Genomic DNA, 21118 nt, shown 5'->3' on the forward strand with positions numbered 1-21118 from the left:
TATTTTTTTTTAATTGGGTGTTTTTTTTTTGTTTTTTTTTTTTTTTTTTTTTTTTTAACCAGGTCTCCCATAGCCTGTAACATCACAGTACTGTAATGAGCTGGGGAAGGAATTTGATTTAACAAGCCAAAAAAAGCTAAGGCCTTTATGGAAAACAACATGTTTGGAGTTTGCTTCAGAGTTTACAGAATGAGAGAGAAAGGGCAAGCTAAGGTTTCTGACCTGCCACACATTATCTATCACATTTAATCTTTATCTTTCTATATTGAGAGGTGTATTTAAAATACCATTTCTCCAGATGATACTTGTAGAATTCTTTGAATTGTAGCTGGTTTGTTTGCTGTGAGCAGTAGTGAAATTTACAGCTTTCTACTAGACGAAATACAGGAGGATATTGATTCTAAGGAGAAAATATACTTTTGTATATTCTGTGCATGTGGTAACTAGGAGAACCATCCAGCACATTCAGTGTCTATATTCTTCAGACAGCACTTGCAAAGTCTTCTGGCTTCAGTTTTTAGTTGCTCTGAAGGGGTATGTTTCTCACTAGTTGAGTGTGTTACTCTTCTTGACATTAAAGCAAATTTCAGTTCATAGAGACACTTTCAGGGTGTCTGTTCAGCTTCATCTTTTAGTTGTTTAACACTGGAGGAAATTAAGCACAGTACTGTGAGCAGTCACATTTAGCAGTAACAGCATTCCTGGGTTTTATGGCATTTGATGTGTGCTGTGGCACTTAGTTGATACCTCTGTGCATGCACCAGGATAGTACATTCTTTAACTCCTGAGAAATGAGGAAGGGTATTTTAGGGGAAAGCATCTGGAAGCCAAGGTGTCTTGCTGTCTCCCAGTAGCCTGTACTTCGGCTTTTAGGTAGACAGACTCCATAGCTGAAGTCTCATGCAGTCAGTTAAAATACTGAAAACCAAGCTGCTGCTTGTGTGATGTGCTTGTAAACAATACTCTTTTGAGAAGGTCTGGTCTTCCCCCTCTGTAAAGCAATTTGACCTGGAATGTGTCAAACTTGTGTTTCTACAGAAATGTGAGGTGCTGCTTGCTGTTTAATGTCGAGCCTTTTTATGACCATTTAAAATAGATCCAAGCAAGCATTTCCTATCAAATAGCAAATTGTCTGAGAAATACAGCAACTCTTAATATGACAGTTTAGTTGGCTTTAGTGATCTTACTAACATTAAATGAATTAACCACTGTTTATTTTAATTTTCTGTAATTAGGTAAAAAAGAACCCACATATGAGGGACTGGGCAATCTGAAGGAATTTTAAAACAGAGCAGTTTGAGCTGGAATAGCCAGTTCAGTTAATAAGATTTTCCTCCACCATTATCTTAATTCTCCACATGCCCAAAGAAAAAGCAATAAGCCTTAATAAAATAATATCCTAATATAGTCCAGATGTGCTGTAGGTCATTTTAATCCGGTCCTTTTCAGGAGGAAAAGAAGGAGTAATGAGTTTTTTCTTGGAAGAGGGGAGGAAAGCAGGGGCAGAGGGACAGGAAGTGGTAGGTGCTGAAAGGAGATATCCCAGGGATTTCTCAACTATCTTCCCAAAATAAGGAATTTTTAAAAAAACAGCCTATGCAAATCTCACTTTCAATGAAATATTCTCCTGCAGGAAATAGTGAGATGACTGAAGTGTGTAGTTTTTGTAACAAGCAAAGCATAGATAAGTTGCTAACTGTTCACAACCCCAAACTCACATGGTATGCCCTATTTATAGCCTAGGGACAGCAATGGCATGTGGAGAATTTAGCAACATCCTCCTTCTTTACAGACTGTACACTTTTGGCCTCTCACTAGCAAAACTGTTTTTTGGACGCTGTAGTCTGACTTCCTGTTAAATATTACTTATTTGCTGGATATTTGTTGAAGTGGTTGTCAAAGTCCACTGAAATGATATGTCAAAGTCAAACATCCTTGCTAGATTGGATTTATCATTTAATGATAGCGAATTTCGTTTTGTTGATATGTATCTTTGAAGGGGGATTTTTCTACATGCACCATCCAGAAAATTAAATTACATGCATGCCCTTAGAGGGAGAGCCCTGTGAATTGCGCTCCACTAGAGTTACAAGGTTTTGGTTCTTGTATAAAATCTTCAGATAAAATCTCCAAATGCTGTTTTCTCTGTGATCTATTTCTGGAAAAAGGGACTGGGAGTGAAAGCATTTTTGTGTGGTAGTTCCCTGCTGGACAGTGGGCATGGTGACACAGTGGAGAGTGTGACTCAGGCAGGGGAGGTGATGTGCCGCTCTTGTTGCAAGTGGCTTCTCTTCCCACCTGTGTGTGTAACACAGACTTCAGTTATATCCTTCGACCACCATCATGTTTCCCCCCTCTTCACTTACATAATGTGATTTTTGAGCTAGTACTAGACTAGACATCCTCTTTTTCAATGTCCTTTCAGTTTTCTTTTTATAATGTTCCAGTTATGAGCTTTTGCCTGGGTCTGGAGGTAGCAGCCTAAAATACATCTTGGGTAGAGCTAATTCTACATAGGGACCTTTTAAAGCAACTACATGCTCTCTCTCAATGGAGCGTTTTACAAGTCTCTAGCTTTAAAATAATTCCATTTCCTTGAAAAACAGTGAAGAAAGCAATCTGTAGAGTGCTTAAGCCTGCTGGCTGGTTGAGACCCCAGGCTGTAACCTTCCCAAGACTCACTGATTGTAGTGAATAAACATTGCCCTGTTCTTTGTGCTCCTGGCAGAGCAGGCTGCCGCTGGGTGAGACCCAAGCACAGTTACGTAGGCATACCTTCATTTAAGGAGATTTTGCTGTGATGGGTCTTAATCTAATGGATGAGAGCAGCTGTAACACGTCCTACTGATAAAGATAAAATATCAACAATAATTCTTAACTTTCTTCAGCTGTCAGAGAAACAGATGTTTGGCCTTACATTTCTGAGCATAATTTGTTCTATTAGCCCAGCATAGCCTCTGTGGCAGTAGTCTTGTCAAACTCCAATAGGTATTGAACAGCCATACCTTTCAGATGTGCAGCAAGTATTAATTAGGCTTGGAGAAATAGTTAAAAGCAGTATCACCTCCAACTGTTAACATTTGTGAAACAGAATTGAAAGTGAAAAATCTTAGTCTTTATTGGCAGAGGTTTGTAGGTGGTTGTTTCAGTTAAAGCATTCAATTCATAACCTGTTGCCCTTCAAAGTAAGTGGTCAAAGAACTCCAGCATAGAGATCATGTATCTTTTTTCAGAAATTGGAGGTTAGGCTGCCATTTATGAAGTATTTACCGAATTGTACCAGCTGCTGAAAGACTGTATCCTCAGAAGACTTTAATACTAATACATCTCAGAAATATATCATATATACATCTCAGATGTATACTAATACATCTATTTGTTCGTTTAAGGAAGGTTTGTCTCTGTTCCTTACATCTATTAAAGCAGGTTTTCCTAGCAATAATACCTACCATATATAATAATAATACCTACCAATTTCCTACCATAATACGTGTTCAGAGAGCAAGTGAACTGCACGGCCTTTTGTCTCCATTTACTGCCTTCCTGCTGCCACTGCCTAACCCAAATTCCTTCCTCAGGAGGTCCCTTTCTTATTCACCAAAATGGTTAACACCCCAGTATTTTTCTCGAGCTCTCTCATTTACATAGGAGAGTTGTAGATTCATTCTTTAGATGGAACAGGAACCCTGTGCCCCCGATGAAAAGACTAAGGAATTTTCCCCTTGTCTCTATTCTTTTTCGTGCAAGCGACCTAAAGGTCACTCTTTCCTTGTGGTGACATTATCTAGATGGGTTAGAGAGTATTAAGAGCAAGGCTTAGTTTAGCGTCCTTTCCCCTCCCCGCTGGGATTAGATCATGCTTTATCAGAGCAATTGTTCCATCCTCGACATGTGCAGGGCAGATTTCAACTGCAGCATTTTATGAAACTGATTTTTCATGCATGCATTCGGAAGTTGTGTTCTGCTCAACTCAGTATCGGTGTTAGACTCTCTGTTAAGCTGAACATTTCTCTTTCCTTATTCACCTGGGATTTCTCCTCTTTGACTCAACATCAAACCAGAGGCTGAGTGTGAGAGAGTGCTAATAAACAGCCAAGCCCTTAGCTCAGCTCCACCAGCACCAGCTGAGTGGGGAGCCTAGCCAAGTGGACTCTCTGAATGCAATGGTACAGGACCTCATCTGTGACCTTCAGTTGTAAAGACGAAATTCTCCTTCTGTTCCTTAAGGATTTTATCATGAATTGAATTGCCTGCCAGGTGTGGGCAGTTTTCTAATGGCACCGTGTTCCTTACGTGTTAGTTGGATGGGATGCCTTCATTTCTCCACCAGACCATTGTGCTTCCTTAGGCAGCATTGGAGGCCGCTTCACAAGATCATATTTACCAATTTAAGTGACTTAGCACCACAGCCTCTTTAAATCAAGTATCCCAGCTGTTGGAATTCAGTCTTGTTTCAGCAAAAGCAGATTTTGGATGCAAGCCATGGAAAAATAAGCCTTAGGAAAAATGTGTAACAAAGTTAAAAAGTACTAACCATCTGTGGTGGGTGCGCTTGATTAACAGTTTAATGTGGTTTGTATTGACCTTGAGTCCAGTGCTGTCCCTCAGTGGCATTGGTTTGTTTCCCATGCCTGCACACAGAGTGTGATGTCCTTTCTGTCCTAGGGAACAGAGTGAAGCAGCATGACAAATAATAATACCTACTGGGGCATTTTAATTTGAGGTGGAAATAATTTTGCAAGTGAAAGGAGTATCAGAAGTGTGATTTTGAACTGATGAGAGTGATGATAAAGGCACATTTTTCTGGATGAAATGTATTCTTTTGCACGCATTTACTGCTCTAATTCAGTTGCACTTTCAGGTTGACCTACATTACAAGAAGCCAACAGTGCAGACAACAGGAGAATGGTCTTTTGGGTGCAGGTTCTGGTACCTGAAATCACTACCAATTTACTGATCTCTTGGGTTCTTCAAGCTCCTGGTTCTCCCTGTTTGCAACTGATTGAAAATGGGGTGTGAATGTGGAGTGTGGCAGTACCAAACAGTTCTGCACTTTCCTTATGAGAGTATAATCACAGCTTCCTGTAATTTCAGATTTCCATCTTGATTATGTAAAACTAAAGAGAACTTTCATAGCGAAGCTAACCAGCCCCACACAGAGTAGTATCTGCATCTACACCACTTGAATACATGCTGCCTTTCGTACTACCAGCTGTGTAACCATCATGCTCTAATAAACTCTACATTGTTTTTTCTTAATCAGAGGTGATATTTCAGTTAGCAGCCTTTTGTCCCTAAATAATAATTTCTGTATAAATCACTTTATCCATACAGGTGCTTTGTGCAGTTTCAGTTCTTTGCAGGAATTAAAATATTTTGTAAAAAGAACTCAGTGTTTTATTGTTGCTTTTTTACAACGGCTGCACGAGCATTAAAGAAGGAAGATACTTGATTTTCTTGCTGCTGTAGCACTGGTTGAAATGTAGTTATTAGGGTTACACATTTTTCATGGAGGGACCAGATCTGTGTTTTTAGGAAGCAAGGGAAAATAACTGGCTTACAAGATCAGCTGGTTTCCTACCAGTAGAATACCTCTTCAATTTATGTACCCTGGAATTAGTAGGAAATAGTAAGGTTTATTACAAATTTGGATCCTGACTTACCCAGGAAAAAAAATCACCTATTTGTTATTGAGGGCACAAAAAAATACTGGAGCTACAGAGGCACATGGGGAAAAATACAGTATCAATTGAGTGTGTCCTCATCATTAAAATATCCTGTCACACAATGTATGTTTATCATTAAAGTAGTCATAATTCTTGGGCCATTTTTATCCCTCCTTAATTTATTACAGCAGCAAAAGGAGATTGGAGCTTGATTTGATAAAAGAACTTTATAGTGTATCGCATGGGGAAGCTGAAGCCTGTGGCTCAGGTGGATATTTGCAAAAGAATATTGCAAAGCCTTTCACGTGTTTTCTGAATGAATGCAATCACAACTTCTTTGGTAAAACATGAGAAAAGGAAATAGGAAAACCACATTAAAAAAGTCACATAGCAAGCTCTCCGAGTAAGCACTTTGTTTGCCACTGTATCCCTACATCACTTATCACTGTCTGTAGTCCAAAAGAGCCCCTGACTGGTTCTTAGGAGGAGCTAATATGAAGTTGCATTGATTTTTGTTGCATTTGAATGTACTCCTGTGATTTCTGAAGTGTTTAGGAGACAAACCAGCATTTCACAAAGAAAATATTGTACTGTCTGGCTGCCTCACAGAAGAGCATAGAGAGCTCTTGCGGAGGATGTCATTGTGACACTCAACACTAACACATTTTAGTAACCAGATATTGTTTCAGTCTTTGTATTCAAGACACTGTATAATGCACTGTGAGAGGAACAGGCCAGGTTTTGCTTTTTGGGTGCAAGGAGCATTGTGAGTGGAACTATTCAAGGTAGTGTCAGTATGTGCCTGACACATCTTAAATTCAAAATTTGGTGACAGGATTTGAGTGTTTTTTTGTTTTTGGGTTTTTTTCCCCCTGAAACTTGAATTTTATTTCATTAAGAGAAAAGTTCTAATTTTTTTGGCAACATTTCCCTTAGTAGTTTAAAAACCTTTCAATGTCAGTATAAAATACTGTATGAAAAAGGAAGACCTTTTTGCACGGAAGCAAGAATACAACGCTTTAGGTTTGGATTTTGGGTTGGGTTTTTTTTTTTTGTTGGTTTTTTTTTTTGTTTTGTTTTTTTGTTTTTTGGTTTTTTTTTTTGTATGTTTTGATTTGGGTTTTTTTAATCAAAATGTATAGTTTGTGTAAGTAATGTGGGTAGAAACCCTTTCTTTCCTTGAGTTCATCATCATTTTCACTCCTTGCCCCCTCCATTTCTAGGATCTTTTTGAACATTTATTCCCCCTGCTACTGCTTTCTCTTAGCTCACCCAAATAGGTGGTTTCCAAAACACAAACGTTTGGCCCATTTCTTTAGACTGCTTTGTGCAAAGGCTCCCACTGTAACATTCTTCTTCCTCCAGTATCAAGGGGGGTTCACCACATTTTTGGAGTTAGGTGGGGTGGCAGCTGCCCCATGAGGCCCTGCTGAGGGAGGGAGGGAGTGCAGAGCCATTGAGAGACAGGAGCTGCCACAGTGGTTTGGGGCATCATTCCCACGTGGGATGGGGTGGGATGGTGGCACCTGTGTGAGCACCTGTTGTGTGGTAGGGAGCATGGACTGTGGGGGAAACATGTTATCACCTTTTACAGCTGTAGCTTTTCTGGTTCGTTATGAACTGCAACACTTCGGGTCCTAAAGAAAATGAGTTCTGCAAAGATTTACTGTCCCTAGCAAGCATGGGGCAATACCTCTGCTGGCTAGGAGTTCTGTCTCTGGACAGGGTGTCTGTCTGGAACTACAGAGGTTCAGTTGACTTTTGTGTCTTTGCAGTGTTTGGGATTGGCTCCATCTGTTATGCAGGTGGTGACTGTGTTTTCAAAAGATTGAGGTGAATGAAAGCAGCTGCTCTCTTGAAGGTTTGCCAGAGTCAATCTCCTAACAAATCCATCATTTGCTTCCTTCTTAATTGCAAATAAGACAGAGAGGCAGGCCAAGGCAGTAGGTGAAGAGGGAGAAGATGACTGACATCAGCAAGGAGGTATGGATTAGCCAGCAAACCATCTGCAAATGAGGTTTACTACTAAAACTGCTTGATGTATGCTGGTCCTGATAGTCAGATTAAAGAGAAGAGTGGAAAGGGTTGAACAAAACACTGGCTCAGTGCTGAAGCACGGGAAGGAGGAGCAAATGAGGTACAGGACATCTCCAAAAGAATATGAAAGCCGAAGAAATGGAAGGTTGACAGCGCTAACGAAGCCAGGAGACCAACAGCATCAAAAGCTGTCTTGAAACTTGGCTGGAGTGATTGTAAAAACCCACAATGAGGAAACTTCCAGATTTTCTTAAACCATGAAACTTCTTAATTTTATCCTTTCCTCTCCCTTCCCACCACTGCCACTGATGCTTCAGAAGAATGTTGATCTGACTCAGAAGGATTTCCTCCCACTTGTTTCTGTAGGCATTTTTTGTTGCATCAAACAAAGGAAGGCACTGGCAGCACGTTTGTTGGGTCCTGCTAGTAACACACCCACATTTTATTCCCTCTAGAAGAGCTGATTGCCCAAACACTTACACTTTTGTAGATGAAGAATTCAGCCAAAGAGAAAATATGCTAATAAGTTTCTAAGCTGCTAATGACTAGTTTACTAAAGTGCAGCAGCATTGTAGAAGTGACACTAATTGCCCTCTTACATCTTGACTTAGACAGAAATGAACGCACATTCAGAGACTGTGTAAATGTAACAGCAGCTTCTGGAAAATCTGGGTCTAGATGAGTAGTTTAAGGGCATCACTGTGAATGCCATATGACTGACTACAATTACGTTTGAATGCAGCCCTTTTCCAATTCACAGGTCTTTGTAATGGTGCAGGCTTTGAAAAGCCTTCTCCCTGTAGGTGGCAAATACAAAGCTGCTGGTGCAGGCTTATCAAGGAGGTGCAGAAGCAGCCCCCTGGAAAGCTCACCTCCTTCCACCAAACAGCTGGGGCGTGGGAGTCTGTGAATATCCTCCAAACCTCCTCCCACCCATGGTGGCTCATCCCAACATTTGCCATTTTCCTGCCCCCATTCAGTTGACCTGGGCAGGTGATGTGGCCTGGACTGTCTTGAAAAGCTTTGTTTTGCCATCTGCTTCTGTCCTTACCTATTTCAGTTCACTTCTTCAAGTAATTCATCAGTAGATCGATTTCTGCTCCTCGCAGGAGTGTCTGGAGCATAATTTTCATTGCCACAACCTCACAAAGTTGCCCCTGGGTTCTGGCAGAATGTTTTGAGGAAAAAAAATGGGTGGGTCTTTCAAATGTCATTTTTTTCCTTTCCTAGCAATTCTCGCTGGCTCCTCTGCCATGCTGGGGGGCCTTCTTCATGCTCAGTTACTAATCCCTAGCACAGAAAGACTCCCCCAGTAAGAAGCAGTATTTTCTCATAGGTTTTAATGCATAATTGTCTGTTTTGCTACATAATTACATGTCCCACACTAATTGCATAGACACATGCACTTCCAGAATGACATGCTGTCACAAGTGCACACCCTGATTAGGCATGTGCCTTAATTGTGCATTATGGATTGCAGCTATGGTGAGAGGGTGGGCTGTTACTTGCTAAGAGGTTTAGGCAAAAAACTGCACCTGCAGTTCTCTTGCCGAACTTGAATATCCAAATGTGATGTGAACTGGAGTGGTTCACAAAGAGCGGTGGTGGAAACAGACATGCTTTAGTGAATGCAGTCTCTGGGACAATCAGGTGTATTTCCAGCTCCATGGAGTGCAGGCACAAGAAGCACAGGAGCAAGAGGCCCTTCCGCTCTGGTTTGGCTCTGCAGGGAGATGTGTTTCGGTGGCAGGAGAGCACATCTTCATTAACTGATTTTCTGTCCATTCAAGATACTTTTTTGAAGCTACAGAGGACATAGTTAGCTACCAATGTCACTAGAGGCTTTGATCTGTCAGATTAGAAGCAAATATTAGTGGAAGCATAATTGCATACCCATGGTTTGTGTAAAAGGGGACAGCTATCAGTCCTGGACTTTGCACATGCTGCTCTAGGTGCCACCATACTCATTTTTGAGCCAGCAAGTCAAGCAGGGAAGATGTAATCCCAAATATCAAAAATGTATTGCAGTCTTAATCCTGTCACCTGAATACTTGTTGTGTACATGGAACTTTTCCAGCAAGTCAAGAACAATACCATTTCAGGGTAAAAGAAGCCTTTATCTATGATTCTTTCATTCCATCTGTGCCTACTTTACAAAGTAAACACTTTTTATATTTTGTATTTGTTCGCAGAGCATCTGATTTGTTGAATGTATCATTAACAGGACTAAAGAAGAAACTGACCACATTTAGATATTTAAATGATAAAAAATACAATATGCTTTAAGAAAAGAGCTGCTATGAACTTCAGCTGGAATATTTCTAAAAGTTCAACAGAAAGTGAAGAAGTGAAGCAAGTAAAACCTGTGTGAAGTTTGCCAAGTAAAATATGTAGACAAAAGCAGGTTGTTTGTTTTTAAAGATTTTTTTTCCCCGTGTTTAAGCACAATTAGGAAGAAAATATCTAATGGTTGAAGCCAGCATTTTCTTCAGCTGTGTACAGCTACATAATTAAGACAGAGAGCCTTTCAGAGTGTTTCTAGAAAGAGCTCTTCTGGGTGACTGGCTGTAATTCCTTAAGATTTGTCAAATGCATTTGACTGCCAGTATCAATCCAGTGACAATGTGATTGTTCAGGTCACTGGTAAGTGCCATTGTGCTCCTGGTTCATCATCTTCTGCTGCAGTGTGTGTTAATGGCATGCTGGGTAAGGGACAGCAAGGCAGGGGTGACTACCTGACAATGGTGCTCTTGTTGGTGGCCACTGCGTTCACAGGGTTTGATCAATGCCATTCACTTTTGAAGTCAGTGCCTCACACATAGAAACACATATGGAAAGCAGGACAGAGAGCTCAGATACCACCTTTCTGTTTTAAAGGGTCAAAAGAGTCAAAGTGAATAATGTATCACTTTTGGTTTTCATTATTTACAAAAGTTAGCAAGTGCTGTCTGAAGAACCGTGTTTAAAATGTCCTCTTTGTTTTTGGTGGTGTGGATTGATTTTGCCTTTTAGCAGTATAGAATTATTGAGAAGTTAATTGACATGTTACCAACCTAATCAGAAGTTCCTTCAGACTTTAGTCTAGTAAGTTCATTAAGCTGCTTGACCAGTAAAATTTGCCTGTATATGAGCATAAACAGTATTTATGTCAATAACCTCCTTGTGACCAGAGGCAACACATCAGGGAGAAACATGAATCCAGTAGATCTGCACTACAGATCAAAGATGTGGGAGGGAGGATACCATGACTGTGGTCCCTGTCTTGCTCTTTGTGGTGTTCTTCATGCTATGGGGGTTACAGATGCTTCCTGTCTCCCAAGTGCAGTTGTGTGTGGGTTTCCATGTGGGATGGAGAAAGACCCCATGTTTTTCCAGCACCATGTAATTCTACTCTACGTTTGATGACCAGGATTGAGCATTGAGAATTGAACATTCCCTACCATTGCCACATCATTTTTCCTAACTTGGTGTGAGTCACCAACTCTTTCAGCATATTAGCATCTGTTTCTGCAAAGCACAGGCAGTAATACTTTTCATCAGTAGAAGCATTTTGAGATTTCCTTTAGGTGTGGAAAGCATTTTTAGAGTACCAAGATGATAGGTGTTGTGTACTGCATGTGCAAATCTTTGAGGAATCTAAACTGCCAAGTTACTTTTAACTTAGAAATTCAAAGTTTATTCCTAGTCACAGGCCAAGACACAGGCATGAAATAATGACAAAGTGAGGATGGTAAGCAAGTGGGAGATTCTTAAATGAAAGTTTGTTGTTGTTTTAGTACCTTTTCTAGCATATGGTAAGGTAACTTCCTGTTTTTTGTCTTAGTGGCTTGCCTTGCTTTCCCATGCTTTGAGGGAATGCTTTAATCTCAACTTTAAGAAGTGCTAGGATTTGTTTTCCGGATGGTGTTTGCTCTGCAAAAAAATTAGGTGTTCATTTTTTAAGACTTTGTAATGTTTCTCTCTTTTATTTTAGAAATCTTCCAGAATCCCTGAGGATGACATCAGGTTAAGAAAAAACAGAGACCAAAACTGTGCCAATTTCTTGGAGCCATCTACTGTGCTTGCTACAAAGGAAGAGAAAATGGAAATTGAAGTTCCAGTTTCTGAACATAAAAGCATCACCACAGTGGCTTCACCACATCCCATAGACAATCCAACCCACTTCTTTTCACCTGCTTCCAGCCGAAATGGACTTAGGGATAGGCATGAATCTCTGGACAGTGAAGTTGCTAAAGAGATCAGATACCTAGATGAAGTGCTGGAGGCAAATTGTTGCGATTCTGCTGCAGACAGTACATTTAATGGGACATCCTCCCCCGAACCAAGTGCAGTCTCCATTATGGATGGCTCAGGAGCATCTGCTAATGTCAGTAAAGAGTCAGTATCTAGTGAAAGGGAAGAATATGTAGCAGACAAGCAGGTTTCCTTGGAGGTTGAGCCATGTGAAGCTAATATAACAGAAGAGAACCTGAAATCTAATGGCCATTCCTTGGGTGGTCTGAAAGAAGATACTAGGGAGAGTCTGAAGGTGCCAGGAAGTCCCACTTCTTCAAATAGTTCTAGAAGATCCTCTAAGGATGGAGAAACAACTCTTACAACACTTAAGAAAGAGGCAAAGTTTGAATTGCGAGCCTTCCACGAAGATAAAAAGCCCTCAAAGCTCTTTGAAGATGAGGACGAGAAGGAAAAATACAGAGTCCGCAAAGTGAGACCATCGGAAGAAATGATGGAACTTGAAAAAGAAAGAAGGGAACTCATTAAAAGCCAGGCTGTCAAGAAAAACCCCAACATTGCTGCCAAATGGTGGAACCCTCCTCAGGAGAAGCCCCTGGAGGATCAACTGGATGAGGAGCATCTGGAGTCTCACAAGAAGTACAAGGAGCGCAAGGAGAGGCAGCAGCAGCAGCAAGGTGCAGCACCAACATCCCCCAAACAGGTCAGCTGCTCCTTTGTATCCCCAGAGCCAGTCAATATCAAGAAAGAAGATATTGTCACAGAGCAAATTGACTTCTCGGCTGCCAGGAAGCAGTTCCAGCTGATGGAGCATTCAGGTCCGTCTCAGGGTCAGGCCCCACCAAGGCGGTCAGTAACACCCAAAATGTTCTCCGTCAAACCCTTCTACAAAAGCCTCAATTCTCCATATGTGGACAGGCCGATGTCCTCTGTGACGAGACCCGTTTCAGTGTGCGGGCAGGCTGGACAGCTTGAGGGTAACAACGCCATGGTTGTCAAAGCACAGAAAGTCTCCTGTAGCTCAGAAGATGACAAAAGCACTCAGGCTACCACAGCTGAGACAGCAAGAGACTTACCTTGCAGTGACAGCCCCAGAGCTGGACCAGCCTCAAAACTGTGGGCAGAGGATGGAGAATTCATGAGTGCAAGGGCGGTCTTCACAATGGTGAAGGATGATGGACAGGGAATTCTAGATCACTTCCCAAAGTCAGGCAGCGCCTCTTCGCCGCCAGAGGAGCTTGACTCTGGTTTGGATGACTTGTCTGTCAGGTCTCAGGACACCACCGTCTTGGAGACTCTTTCCAATGACTTCAGCATGGATAACATAAGTGACAGCGGTGCCTCCAATGAGACCATGAGCGCCCTGCAGGAAAGTTCTCTAGCAGATTTCTCTCTGCCACAGACCCCGCAGGCTGAAACTCCAGCAGAGTGCAGGGCTGAAGGCATCTCCAAGTCTTTCAGTGACCCAGGCTGTGATTCGCTCTCCTCTGCCTTGGCAGACTCCATGCTGATGGACGACCAGCTGGACTACCATGCTGGCCTGCTGGTGCAAAATGCCATCCAACAAGCCATAGCTGAGCAGGTGGATAAAGGAAACCCGAAGGAAGAAGAAATCCCAGCAGAGAAAGAGGTCTCAGCCAAAGAGCAGCCAGCCAGCACTGGGCCAGCTCCAGCCTCCAAGGAGCATCAGAACCCAACATTTGAGCCACCCCAGGTGTCTTCACCAGTTCAAGAAAAAAGGGACACCATACCAAAGACTTCAAAAGAGGAAGACTTAGGACTCAGGGAAGGGAAGTCACCCATGTACTCAGCCAGCCAGCCATTCCTTGTGGAAGAAAACAGGCATGAAGTCAGCTATTTCAGCAAATACTCAGAGGCAGCAGAGCTTCGGAGCACCGCCTCCATCCTGGCCACACAGGAGCCTGAAGTAACTGTGGGCCCTTTCAAGTTACGGTCGAGGAAACAGCGGACTTTGTCGATGATCGAAGAAGAGATCAGAGCTGCCCAGGAACGGGAAGAGGAGCTGAAGAGGCAGCGGCAGGGTTTGCAAATGGCACCAAGCCCTGTTACAAAGAGTGCACCACCCATGCCCACCAGAACCGTGTCTTACAAAACTGCACCAGGTAAGAGCCCAAAGTGTCAGAGCAGAAGTGACATGTGACTGAAGGGTCAGGTATGGTTCAGTTTTATGTAATTTTTTAGTGAAAATATTGTTTTCCAGGGGATGGGAGGGCAGATTACTTCATCTGCCTGGAAACTAAATGGGACAGCTTAATTTTCTGGCTGTGAGCACACCTGAGCAAGGTTCTGGGTTTTCACAAATACATGCAGAGATACTGATCATCCTTACGAAACCCCGTTCTGTGTTCACCCGCTGCCACATAGTAGTAGCATGACATGTCCATTGCAGTGCTGCTCAGACCACCCACTGAAATGTAGCATCATCTCAAGGAAGCACAGCAGCAGTTTTTACAGCTGTGGCTATTTGAAAGACAAACATCCAAGGCCATCCTTAATAGGTTTCCTGTTCTCTTGCATGTCATTAGGGAAGTGCAAAATTAGTGGAGATGTGCAGATTTTGGGGTATGAATTAGATATCTTTTTCTGTGTGTTCTGCTTTCTGTTTTGAGGTCTTGGTCTTAATGAGCTTTGTCTTGTAAAATGATGTCCAGAGCTATGAGTTGCCATGTATTTTAGCTGGTGTTATTCACTACTGAATATTATTTAACACTGAATTAAATAACACAAGCAACACAAACAAATTGTTTAATAGATTCAGTGTAAGTCGTGTTGACCAATCAGTTTCTGGGTTCTTTTTCTGACATTCACAGCAGTTACAGCATATCTGTCTCCTCCTTCTCAAGAAACAATGTCAAGCACTGATGCCTTCTAAATGTAATACAGAAAAAAATACATTTTAAAAAACCCCAGAAGCACACACCAGGCTTATTTCTGTGTAGTGATTTTTATTAAGCATATACCTGCATATGCTTTGCAAGTGCCCATAAGATTTATTAACAGTGGTCATTATGAAAAAGTATTCATTCTACCAAAAGTACTTAAATGCTGTCTTTATTTCCACTGGTGTAAATACAAGCCAGTGGTAGTAATTTTCTTTTAAGTTTGAATCAGATGTAGACTTAACCCATTACTCAGTATGATTGTGAACTTGGAGCACATAAATAGTGAATACTTAGTTTAGTTTCTTCTGCAAAGAGGATGATATTAACATTATTTTTGAAAAAAAATATAGCAAATACCAGTCTTTTCTTTGAAGTGCTGTTGTTATAACTCCTCTGGTACAGCATTTTTCATAAGGATCCTCTCTAATCTGAGGTGTTCTGAGAAATGTCTGACAAGACATGAGATACAGGGCACTACAGACCTCAGTTAGTAAGACTTGTTTCGTAAAGGTGTGCTCATGACTGTGTTCAAAACCAGCATCACCTGTAGCTGAAAGTGCTCAAAATGGGGTAGATAATGATTGTATTTTACTCAGAAGTGATGTTGGATGGGCTGCTGACGCTAATGCTTGTTTTAACAGAGCTTCTGGGAAAACAATGTACTTCTGCTTTCTCTACACACAAGGCATTTACTTTGTGTCTGTAAAAATGTTTGTCATAAATTCCATTCTAGAGAAAATTATAAACTTCTGTTTATAATGAATCATTCCAGACAGTTTCCTTTAAATGTCCAATTGCCATATGTTCGAGAAAGAAAATTGGGTTCTCTTAGCCAGTGACTCAAGCTACTGCAATTTGCAGCCGATGACAAGGCAAAGAAATAATTTCTAGGAAAAGATGAATATGTGGCAGTGTTTAAGACTGTCATTGATGAAAAAAACCCACAAAGAACATTGGCAAAGTTCTTCTTAGTTCTTCTACTTTTGGTGCTTGCTGAACAGCAGATGTGTTCAGCATAGCTCTCAGCTGCAGGACCCTTAGCATTGGAAGGTGTATATACCTCAGTTCATCTCTTCCTTGCTGTCCCTTTAGCCGGCTGTATTGCTGTTAACCCCTGCAGGCATCCTTAAACATAGGGTGGAGTAACCTAATCCCTTGCAAGATTGCAGCAACTTCCCTTTTAATAGTTACAGGATCTTTTCAATATTTGTGAAAAAAGGCAAAATATAATTTAGCAGAGGCACAAACATTGGTCTGTTAGAATAGACAGAGCAGAGGTGACACACAGAGCAGAAAAGAAAACCTGCTTCTGCTGGGCCCAGTAAGGAATATGCTGTAGAATATGTCTGGTACTGTAGTATGTATATCTAGTTTCACGAAGAAAAATACTATTCACAATAGTATTAGTAGTACACTTTTACTAGTGATGATAATAATAATAATCAAGAAGAAACAGAGGTATTTCTGTGAGCAAATTGCCTTTTCCAAAGAAAGAACTGGCACTAACATCAGGATAACTCAGCAGAAAGGGATTAAGGGGTCAAGTATAAATTTGAAAAATCTGTTTCTAATCCTTAAATGTGGAAGTGCATACTTACTCTTTTGAGAAGGCATAATAATAAACCTAATTAGCAATGGCCTAACAATCAGGCTGTATTCAGGTGGTGGTCTGCTGGGCAGAGTAGCTTTTCTAGGGTTCCTGGTGTTCCCTGACTATTTATTACTGCTGCTCCCCTTCACTGCTTTGAACCGCGTGGATACTGACATAGGTAACAGACAGACAAACCACAAAAAGGGACATCAGTGAACTGCGCTGTAATTTAACTGAACTGTGGCAGATTAACACAGTCCATGTAGGTGTATATGTGCAGTAACTGCTGATTACTTTGGATAGTAAACAGGCTGCCTTTACTTAGCCTGAAATGCAACTGCATAAAACTGATGGTAACTCAGTTTGTCTGCCAGTCATTCAGCACAGTCCAAAAGGTCTCTTTGTAATAAACTTCTGTACTGCTAATAGTTATCCTTTAAAATTGTTTGTTGATGCTTGGAAACAACTTTTTATCACATCTCAGATCACTGAATTGAGATGAGACACAAAGTTCAATGGAATGTGTACACTCTTCTCCAGGGCACTCTTGGAAACATGAAGATGAAGAACCCATGTTAATTTTTCCCAAAAAAGTTGGGTTTCCTGCATAACAAGACTCGAGAAAGACCAAAGAAGTGCCAGAGTATTACTGTATGGATGGTCACCATAGATCCCAAAATATTTCTGGAGCCCTGTTTAAATCTGAATGTTTCCTGTGTTATTTTGCTTCAGCTCCTGCTGCACTTGGCATGGTGTGAGCAGCTGCACAGCAAGACAGTGGTTTCCTCCAACAATGTGCAGGTGATACAGCATCCCTCCTGGGCAGAGCATTTGGGACTGTCTGATAGTTTATTTGAGCAAGATGATAAGTGTGTGACATGGGATGAATCCAGCATAAGCATGGTGATGTAATTCCCATGTTTTTTGTTACTCCTTTTATTAGAAGTAACTTTGACTACGAAGGACTTGTATCTAAGTTCCTATAGTGCCTGGCTCTGAGTAATCCCCTTCCTCAAAAGGAGGGGTGAAAATCATTACAGGGGAGGTCTTGGTTCAGTGAAGGCTATTAATTTGGAGCCAAACCCTTTGTCAATACCTGCTGTCTCATGATGAGAGATGGGGAGTACTTAGTAGAGAAGCCAAGCCTGAGATACACTTTGGGAAGCTGCCACATCTGCCTTTTAGGTGCTTGTCACTAAAGTATTGCCAGGTGAGGCATAAGGCACATTGTGCTGATGTGCAGGCACTCAAACACTTGCACAAGCATCAAGGAGAACTGCCCACCATGCCCATCTTCTGTTGCCCTCAGCTGATGAACTAAATGAGAGAATTTCAGTGGGTGGTGTAAGCCCAGTGGAGAAGTTGCAGCTCAGACATGCAAGCAGTCAGATACCTCTAAATTGTAGGTAACTGTGACGGATGTGTATGTGCTGTTCTTTTCTTTCTTCTACTTTCTTACCCTGAGTGGCAGCTGTGGAATTTAAGACTCTGTCAGAGAAACCACTTCAGCCTCAAAACCATATTTGACTTCAGTTTTTCTCTAGTCAATACCTATGTTTAGGAAACTTCTCAGGTTCAGCCATAGTGTGAAGATTCTTTTTTTGTACTGGGAAGAGAAGCAGAAACGTTGGGCAAGATATTTCATAGTCATTGCAAAATTTTTAATGCCTTGTATGCATATACAGAATAAGGATCAGATATAATATGTATTTATGAACTCCCTTTTAAAATCAGTATTTTGAGAAAGGCGAGAGCAGAACTGTTCACGGAGAATGCTGTTTCCTTACCCCTTTATAGGCACTGTAAAAAAAAAAAAGTTAATCATTTTCTCCAAGGATTCCTCTGGGGTGCTCATCAGTCATCCCCAGAATACTTCCCGGAGTGCCTTAGCAGCATACCAACACAGTTCATTTGCCTTTTGCTTTCTTACTCCCTCCCTAATGGAGGATGTCTATGAAGTGAGAGAATCTTTGAGACACACTTCATTTGCTGTTTGCTTGTTTGTGGTTTTGCATATCTGCATTGCTCACCTGGTGCTCAAGAAGAGCAAAGAAGCCCACGTTTCACCTGGAGTGGTAATGAGGCTCCGTATTACTAGAGGGATCTGGTTTTTTTTATGTACCCTGGCAATGCCAAGTCCAGCACAGACTGGTTTCCTAAAACAGTCTGTCCTGCTGAAATGTCTTACTTTGAAAATTTTTCTCTGCTATGCAGATGTCTTAAAAAATTTCAACAGCATTTCTAAGTAAAAAGTAAATGTGTATATGTGTATTTGTAGATTTGGGATGCTGTAGCCTTTATATAAATACACATATGTATAATATGTGTACATATATTGTGTGTATATATATATATATATATTTTTTTTAATATATATATATATATGTGCAATACAAAGCTTGGAGTCAATGATTTCTTGAAGGTCTCTTCCAACATTAATGTTTTCTCATCTGTGATAATGGAAATTAATGGGCCTTGCATCCAGGGCAAACAGTCCTGCTTGAAGATATCCCCTTTCTTAAATGGAAATCCCCAAAACCTACAATTTGCATTGTTTTCCAGGCGAAGGGGAGTAGAAGGATCTCTTTTCAGCCATTAGGCTTGTCCGTAGATTTGAGCATCCTGTGGTGTATGCATCCCTGGAAGAGGTACAAGTTGGGCAGACATCTGAGAAGCCTCATTCTTCACCCATTATGTAAAGCCATCCAAGGCAATTACTGGTGTAAGGACGAAGTCCTTAATCAGCAAGATATCTGACCCTTAATCAGACCTTTTTATTTTCACCACACTTTTTTACCCACTGGGCCTAATTGGCAGGGTGTCAGTAGTTTCATGTCCCTCCTGCTGAGCAGTCTAAGCTGTCACACAGGGGTGCAGCTGGGCAGCTCAGGACCTGCTGTTGTCTCTGCTTTGGCGGCATAACTCCTGTTTATCTGTGGAGCAAGTCCTGATGCAACCCAGAGAAGAATCTGTGGTCATAGAAACTCCCCCTTCAATCTGGTAGGGTGTAATAAAGAGGATGGATTCCCAGTCTTGTCACTGCCCAGCTTAAATTAAGCTAAAATTGAGCTTAAATTAATGAGAAACTAATCATACTGTTTTTTTCAACACTGATCAGAAATGGAAAACCCTGGAAAGGGGAGTTCTCGTAAAAATACCTCTGCAGCGTTGGCTCACTTCTTTTTTAAGACTAAATCGTGTTGGTTTTTACAGGAGATTTCAAGGCTGCTCTCTAGTGGCTGCAACTGTCATGACGCTTCTTGAAGGACCAGCTAGGGTTTTCATTTGTTTTAATAACAGGTTTCCTGAAAATCAGCATGGTCCTTCTGTTTATTTAATTTCTTTTTAAGGGGTTTGCAGTGGGGTTTTTCTCTTTTCATGGTATTTTTTTTACATTCATTGAAGTGTCTTATTTCAAAGAGTTGATGATGGTCCGATGGAAAAGGAAATGTGATTTTGGTTCAGCATTTCTTTCTCCTGTCACAGCTGACAAGCCTCACATATCATTCCCATGACATCTACTGTCATCCTCATTCTTCCCAGCAGGACAGGGTGAGTGGTTCACCCCAAGTCAGCGCTTGGTGATGAGAAAGGCAGGCTGTCCTTCCCAAAGAAGTGTGGGTTGTCTACCTGTGAGCCCTCCTGCAGATTACAGCAGTGGTCACTTGTCCTGGTGTGCCTTTTACCTGCCTTTGGGGTCACTGTGCTCAAAACAGTGACCTTCCATGGCGTGCAATGGATTCAGCCAGAGAGCAAAATGAGTTTTCTTTGGCTTTCCTTCAGCCAGGAGGGAACTCAAAGGCCCTATCTGAACCGAGAGTTTATAGGACAGAGTTCCTACTGATCCTGCTCTGCCACAGGAGCATTCTGTGCAACCTGCAGGAAACTGCTGCAGGAAAGAGCAGTGCTGGCAATCGACCCAAAGCCTTTCTTGCTTACAAAGCAGATAAAAAGCACTGGAAAAAAAGAAGGCAGCTGTGTTTAACAAGACACCTTCTTTGGATGTCTTGTGCATGGTCCCTGTGTTGCATTGGCTGAGCAAGAAAAACATCATCTTGTGTTTTTCCAGAATCTGACAAACATTTCCAAATCACAGAAATCTATCCTGTAGGAGGAAACGGGGGTATTTCAAGCAGGTACTTTTGTAAACTGTGGTTTTGTAAAAAGATGTTGTAGGGTTTTGGTGTAGTGGGTTACAGGAAGAGGGGAGAATTTTTTTTAATGTCCATAACCATCCTGATTTACCAGGTTGTTTCATAGACTTCATTCCAAACTGTTTCTTCATTCAAAATCTGCTGAAAATGCTTCTCCAGCTGTCATCTTTGGTAAACAATTTGTGAGTCCTCAGCTTAGAAAGGGTCATTCTTTTTCATGTCATTGCATTCTTTTTCATGTCATTTTCATGTCCTCAGCTTAGAAAGGGTCATTCTTTTTCATGTCATTGCAGGGAAGATAGAGAAGATCAAGCCTCCTCCGTCCCCCACCACAGAAGGCTCTGCATCACAGCTGGACCCTGCACCCGAGGAGTCTGCAGGAGCCCAGCGACCCAAGAACCTGATGCAGACCCTCATGGAGGATTATGAAACGCACAAGACCAAGAGACGAGAAAGGATGGACGACAGTGCGGTAAGCGCAATTCTCCTTCTCCCTTTTTGCTCTGTGATAGAGACCATGACTTGCAGGAACCA

General features: G+C 41.5%; 1 protein-coding gene across 3 annotated transcripts in view; it reads left to right on the forward strand.

Moving 5' to 3' along the window:
* PALM2AKAP2 (PALM2 and AKAP2 fusion) overlaps window positions 1-21118 on the forward strand; it is a 267640-nt gene that overhangs the window by 233749 nt on the left and 12773 nt on the right. For all 3 annotated transcript variants that reach the window (XM_041486284.1, XM_041486285.1, XM_041486286.1), the window contains 2 exons: window positions 11677-14059; window positions 20878-21056. In XM_041486284.1, the coding sequence (XP_041342218.1) occupies window positions 11677-14059; window positions 20878-21056 (2562 nt within the window). The remainder of the gene's footprint in view (window positions 1-11676; window positions 14060-20877; window positions 21057-21118) is intronic.

Source organism: Pyrgilauda ruficollis, unplaced genomic scaffold (genome assembly GCF_017590135.1).
Source record: "Pyrgilauda ruficollis isolate IOZ18807 unplaced genomic scaffold, ASM1759013v1 scaffold75, whole genome shotgun sequence".
Classification (NCBI taxonomy): Eukaryota; Metazoa; Chordata; class Aves; order Passeriformes; family Passeridae; genus Pyrgilauda; species Pyrgilauda ruficollis.